The 6996-nt window shown below is 35.5% G+C and overlaps 1 protein-coding gene across 1 annotated transcript in view; it reads left to right on the top strand.

Moving 5' to 3' along the window:
* The window catches only part of LOC104159847 (histone-lysine N-methyltransferase setd3), a 13869-nt gene extending 7841 nt beyond the window's left edge, over positions 1 to 6028 (top strand). The window contains exons 4-7 of the mRNA XM_009697862.1: positions 1290 to 1456; positions 2100 to 2185; positions 3904 to 4064; positions 4698 to 6028. Of these exons, the coding sequence (XP_009696164.1) occupies positions 1290 to 1456; positions 2100 to 2185; positions 3904 to 4064; positions 4698 to 5141 (858 nt within the window). The 3' untranslated portion in view covers positions 5142 to 6028. The remainder of the gene's footprint in view (positions 1 to 1289; positions 1457 to 2099; positions 2186 to 3903; positions 4065 to 4697) is intronic.
* The last annotated feature ends 968 nt before the right edge of the window (positions 6029 to 6996 follow it).

Genomic DNA, 6996 nt, shown 5'->3' with positions numbered 1-6996 from the left:
CAGGAAGAGTGTATGATCCCTGCTTTTCTACTAAAAAATGTGAGGCAGCAGAAGTCCATAGAATCTATCAAACACTGGCCTTGAATAAAAGCCAATTAAACAGAATGAGAAATTTACTTTTTGTAAAACAGTTGTAGAGTGTAAGAGCATACTGTATAATCTACACATGATATGTAACTTTTAGTTTAATGTGAGATTTATCAGTTTTAAAACTTGAGAGGGTTAGCAACTCTCTCCTTAACCACTGCCTTAACATACCTAGGCAGGTCATTTGCTCATTATACGAGTGTGTTATGGTATAATGTTTACTATAATTTAATATCATGCTTAAGCATTTAGTGATTAGGATAAATAGTTCTAATCTAAAATTGAAAACAAAGTAAGTAAATGGCATCGTTACTGTTGTTGAGCCCTTAAGAGAACACTGTGCCTTTCTCCATCAGCTAGAGAGGCATGGAAGCTTACAGCTATCCAGAGCATAGCTGTACCCTAAAGTTAAGAAGGGAGTTCTTTAACTGTTTAAACCTTTTTCTGATTGACAATTCTGTTTTCAAACAAAAGGGGAAAATATCCTCTTGATGTGGAAGGAGACAATTGCTGCTCACACCTTTTGTCCCATGTACTTCATACAGCCTAGCCCTGAATGAAACACTTTTTGCAGATTATATTTAGGAACTTCTTCTTAGATGTGAACTAAAGTAACCTATGTGCTTTAGATAAAGAGTTCAGAACATAATACAAAAATAAATACTGGCTGAACACAAATCAGATCTCTCTGTATGATATACTTTATATATCCATGCCTTAAGGTAACATTAAAACAAAAGCAAAGCTCATCCATCAGCAGTGCAGGTTACTTTTTTGGGTGGGCATATGGGGGGAAAATGACCCCAGAAACACCGTTTCTTTTAATGGGTCCTCATTGCCTCAGATTATTATTTTTTTTTTTAGCCTTTAAAAGGCATAGGATCTTTGAAAGCTTGTTTCCACGTACTGGTATTTTATGACAGTGTGAGAAAACAAAGCATTTTTATTTTAAAGTATAGAATAAGAACCTCTTCTCTCCTTTTAAAGTCTCTCAGTTACATGGATACGTTTACATCTACCTCTGAAGTATATACAGCATTTGAATCGATACCAGAAAACAAAGTGTGTTTCTTTATGTAACCAAATATACCTTGTCCTCAGAATAGTAACTCTTTCAGGAAATAACTTTCAAATTATGTCAATTTTGTGAGCTGATCTTAAGCTTTTTTCCTGTCCCTCTACTTCTCTTTTCATCCTTCTAGATTTACATTTTTTATGGCACTCGGTCAAACGCTGAATTTGTGATCCACAGTGGTTTTTTCTTTGATAATAATTCACATGACAGAGTGAAAATAAAGCTTGGCGTGAGTAAAAGTGACAGGCTGTATGCTATGAAGGCAGAGGTCTTAGCTCGTGCTGGTATCCCAACGTAAGTAAAACACAATGCCATGGATTTTTTAAAACATTTCCAAAGTATATAGTGTCCAGTACAGGATTTACAAAGCTGTTCTATGATAGTTTTCTTAAGTGTAGTATTTCTCCTGTTTGTATAGTAAATTAAAGTTATTGTAATAATATTTATAGAAGTTCTCTGAGCTATATTATCATCTAATTTGGACCATATATAAGGAAAAAAACCTTTGCTTTAATAACCATTTGAACAAAAACAGAGGAAGGATTAATTTGAAACAATCCGTGTTTTTTCTTTCTTTCCTATCCCTTGCAGACATACTAGGATGCTCAGTATGTGAACCACAGCATTTTCCTTTAGTCTTTTCAGTCCAGAGGGTACTGTTAGGAGCAGCAGACATGAGACATTACATTTTCATGAATTTATTATGAAAGCCGTGTAAAAATAATTGTAAGTGTAAAATTGTAGAGATAATCGTTCTTTTCAGACAAGCTAGGGAAGCTTTACTTTAGTTTGAACTAGTATTACTTAATTTTTTAACAGTTACTTTTGTAATAGTGCATTTGTTGTATACTGTAAGGTCTTCTATGTTGAAATAAGTTCAAAGGTATGATAGTAGAACTTGCATTTACTGTTGTTGTTTGATTGTTTCTTTTATTAGTTCCAGTGTTTTTGCCTTGCACTCCACTGAGCCTCCAATCTCTGCCCAGCTTTTGGCTTTCCTTCGAGTGTTTTGCATGAGTGAAGGTAAGATGCTTTATAAAGATAACTTAATTTACATTTGTTTTGGGGGTTTGTTTGTTTTAATGCAGGAATGTGACAGACATTTATATAAAACATTAAGCTAGAAGATCACAGAAGTTGAGGAGTTGAGGTTAAAAAGGGATCTATAAGCTAGAGAGAAACCCAATCTTTGACCATGTTGTCTGAGGGAATATTTCAGTAAGAGGCCTTTCTGGAACTCCCGAAGCATGAGGTGATGCAATTTTATTTTTTTAATCTCCCAGGCTGTTGTGAATGAGTGAGCTTTGGAGCTTGATCTTTAGTTCTTAGGTTTTAAAATGGTTCACAGAACAAGATCATGTGAGACCTAAGGGTTTACATGCTTAAAATCATAGCATGTTAACTATCACTGCTAGAATCATTTAGGTATGGAATATTCTGTACTGTAGGGGAAGTATAGAAGAGACATTTCAAAGTTGAGTATTTTCAATATTTTGGTAATTCATGATCTAAAACCAACTTATGTATTTGCAAACTGTCTTTGTAGTGTTTCTCATATGTTAGGGTTTTTTGGGGGAAAATATGTGTACAATTAATAAATAATCACCTAATTTGTGCAGCTGAAACTTCTGATTAAATGTTTGTAATAGCTGCTTGCTGGTTAGATGCTGTTTTGGAGGTTATAGATGTGACAGTTTTTCATGACAGTGGGAGAATTCTCTTGCAGTTAGAGATACTGTGCAGATGATATGGATTTTAATACTAGTAGGAATAGTGAAGTAGTTATGTTTTTGTATGTGCTCTATTTGCTTTCTTTAATAAAAACAACCGACCTTATTTAGTGTAATGCCTTCACTGCATCCTGCCATCCTTCTTTTAGAACTTATTAAGAAATTAGAATAGAATAGTTTAGTTGGAAGGGACCTACAACAATCATCTAGTCTAACTGCCTGACCACTTCAGGAAAGTAAATTCAAGTAAAGAAAATTTTAGGATGCTGATGAGGGGATGAATTTTGGCTCAGAGAAGAAAAGATAGCTAGTGGACATTTTAATTGCATTTCTCTGACATGTGGTTGTGCTCAGATTATTCATATGTCTTCAATACTGTATAAGAAAACTGTTTATTGAGAAAATACATGGAATTGATTTGTGAAGTTTGTGATAGCTACTTTGCAGGTTGAAATTTGGTAATTAAAAGATTAATGAAATTTGTATAATGTCAATGAGCTGATTAAACATTTTCTGCTCTGTGTGAGGTTTGTTTGATGGATGTCTTTTCTGACCAACCATAGGGAGTTTCTGCTACTCAAAAAGATTAGCAAAACAATAGGAAAAAATATTCCATTGCTATTTGCACACTCTCTGGCCTGTTCCTTTTATTATCAAAAAGTTCACTGAACTCTTTAAAGAATTACTCCCTTTTTTTTTTCTCAAGTGTTATACAAAACATTCCATCTCACTGTCACAGAGTTACGCTGTGTTTGAGAGGCTATATGTAAAGTATCTTTATTTCCCAGTGGAGCAGAAGGTCCATTTTCTGCTAACCTCAAGATTTCCAGTTGCCTCTCTGAGGAGAATCCTAGAAATAACCAGCATATCTGATAATTCTTATTTGAGGAGAGGGTTTTTTGTTAGCTGCTCAGAGCTATGCTATTGAAAATAAATCTTTCTGCAGTTTGTCAACTGACAAAGTGAATGATGAGATTGGTTTTTAACAGATTGGTTTTGTACTTATTTCAGAAGAGCTGAAGGAACACCTAATAGGCGAGCATGCCATTGACAAAATCTTCACTCTGGGGAACTCTGAGTTTCCCATTAGCTGGGACAATGAAGTTAAACTTTGGACATTCCTAGAAGCCAGAGCATCCCTTCTTTTGAAAACCTATAAAACAACTGTGGAGGTAAAATTATCATTATATGTAATTTAAATGTCTGAGGTATTCTGTGTTATGATTGTAGGAAAAGATATTGTGTCCCCCATCTTGTCTTTACAAACTTTAATCTGAATGTTAGTGCATAATTCATTCTGTACTTTTTAAAGTGTAGAAACAGATTTGCATTATCTAAGGAAAATCAAATAAGATTGCAAAAAAGAAAATTTTGTTAATGTAATTTTGTTAATGTATTTTTTCTTTGATTATCCAAATAGAGGCTACCTACTTTTTCTCTGCAAGGAAAACAGGGAATCAGTTTCAACTTGTTGTCTATTAGTTGCATACTATAGACTGCGAAGAAATGCGCTACTATTGCAAGCATATAAGTGAACCTACGTGCTTTGTATATTTGTGAAATCTCCTGACTTTGCTTGTTATGCAGGCTGATCTGTGTGGAGAAATTTTTGGCTTCTTTATGAATTCTTGACAAATTTCAGTGGGACTCCATGCAGACCCCCTCGTGCATATATGTCCATGTGGCTCAGCCTGAAGAACCTAGTGTCACTGTTACTGTTAACATATATAGAGAAAAGTTGAGGGATTTTTTTTTTGTGTGTGTCTTGGTTGTTACTGACAATCTTGCCTTTTCTTTCCTAACAGGAGGATAAGTCCTTCTTGGAGACCAATGACCTTACTTCACATGCCATAATGGCTATCAAATTGCGCTTAGGTGAAAAAGAGATATTGGAGAAAGCAGTAAAGAGTGCAGCTGCTAGCAGAGAGTATTATAGCAAACAAATGGCAGATGGAGCTCCGCTTCCTAAATATGAAGAGAGCAATATTGCCTTGTTGGAGAACACTGTGGCAGACTCTAGACTCCCTATTGTCTTGAGAAACCTAGAAGATGTGGAGGAGCAAGGGGACTTAAAGATTGATGAAGCTATTGATGCTGAAGTCACAGAGAATGGGTTTGTAAATGGTGAAAACTCTCTATTTAATGGGACCAAATCAGAAAGTGAAAATCTAAATAAAGAGAAAAGCAACAGAGAGACTGAAGATGCCAAAGAATCTTCTTCAGAAAGTACTGATGAGGTTAAAGAATAGTCCTAAAATTTTTCTTTCTTGTGAAATTAAATTAGCTGAAGTTTATGAACAGTGCATTTATGTTGGTGTGTTTCTTTGTTAACATTTCTCTTTCTGCAGAGAAAAATGTTTTTGCTGCTTTATATAAAAATGAATTTTTAAGTTATTTAAAAGATTTAGCATCTCTTTTCAATTAAGATTGCCATCTTGCTTTCAGGCAAAAACTGGGGAAAGAGGTGCCTTTGGAAGATTTTGCAGCCTTTTGTTGAACCAAATGTATTTTCTTCCTGGGGAAGAATTAAGCTCTTCTATCTGCTGTGCTTTTGCTGTTCTGTCACTCTGACTACCGAAATTAAAAGCTTGCTCTGCCTCCTGCCAAGAAAAGCAGAAGGCAGGACTGACTCGGTATTCAGCATGAAGGTGGGAGAGCAGTACAGCAGAAAGCTGGATAAGAGGATCAGAAACTTGGGAGACTGGAGGAAAACCTGTTTAAAATCAGGTATGCCAGTCCAGAAAAAGGTAAGGTGGCAACCTTATGATTGATAGTTTTAAATGTTGATGAGAATCCAAATTGTATACACTTAAAGTGATCTCTGAAGATTTCAGTTTACTTTGTCTTTTGTTTACTGTATGAAAATATCTCATCTTTCTTCTTTAGTCAGAGTTAGGCTGCTACAATACAACATTCACCAACTTTTAAAGGCTGACTTCTTTTTATTTCCAGGCGGTACCTTTTATTTACAAGGTTGGCAGTGCTACTCAAGAGTTTGAAAGCAGATAGGCCAAGCCACAGCTTTAAACTTTACTGTTCAAAGTGAGGTCGCTTCCCAGCTTCTTCAGGTTTTCACAACTAGCTAGAGATTTTCAAAGCTACACTTTTGACTAAACCATTATTAAAAGGAAAATATGATTAATATTCCTGTCTGCTACTCCTTCATTTCTGTGTTGTTGGATGTAACATTGAATGTGACATGGTTACCTGATCTTACTCAGCTTTGTCTTTTAAGATACTAATTGTTGCTGTTTTCTTGAAGGAAATGGCAGGCAGGCTAATGTATTTTTGGCCCAAGTCCAGACCACAGCCAAGCCTGCAGTACGCTTTGCCATTTAGACTGTGTCTCTGTCTGATGCACATTTCTTGGGATACTTACACAAGTTAAGCAGGTCTACCATCTGCAGCAGTTTTGGTCACCCTCATACTGTATGTTTTAACTTCTAGGTGGAAACAATACAATCCTAGCACAGTGCAATATCAGAACAAGGGTAATTCCAAGGCTTGACTTTGAAATTACCTGGGTATTGGGAGGAGAGGAGGGCGGAATGTTTTTATTTTGTGGGTGAATGGGGAGCAGTATAAAGTGATTTAATTCTGTTCTCAGTATTAAGGACTTCATCTTTTACCTTTGTATCCTTAAGTTCAAGATAATGGATGGAATGGACAAGCTTGGACAATTGTTTAAAGCTCAATAGGTGTTGCAACCTTCTCATCCAAGATCAGTTGCAGTAAAATGTCTTTTGGCATATTCATAGTTTTATTAGATTTTGCTTCTTTTATACTGCAACTTGGAAAATGTGTTTTTGCATAAATCTTTGGTGCAATACACATGATAAGTAGTGACTTTCTTTCAGGTTGTCATCGCAGTTTTGGTATTCAGCTAGTATCAGCGTGGGGAAAATAGAAAAAATAGTTTTTTAAAAAATATTTCACTAAGAATGGCATGTTGCCATTGCACCTTGGATACTGCTTCACCACTAACAAGTTGCTGGACCAGTATTTTTCTAACTATATGCTGCCTTTGGTAGAATGTTATGAATTGTCTTGACAGTTTAAATGTCATACAGAAGTCATTACATTTCGGTTTTTGCTAGGACCAAT

The sequence above is a fragment of the Cariama cristata genome, unplaced genomic scaffold, assembly GCF_000690535.1.
Source record: "Cariama cristata isolate BGI_N322 unplaced genomic scaffold, ASM69053v1 scaffold18853, whole genome shotgun sequence".
Lineage (NCBI taxonomy): Eukaryota > Metazoa > Chordata > Aves > Cariamiformes > Cariamidae > Cariama > Cariama cristata.
Note: the sequence above shows the minus strand (reverse complement) of the source record. Positions and strands in the feature narration are given on the sequence as shown.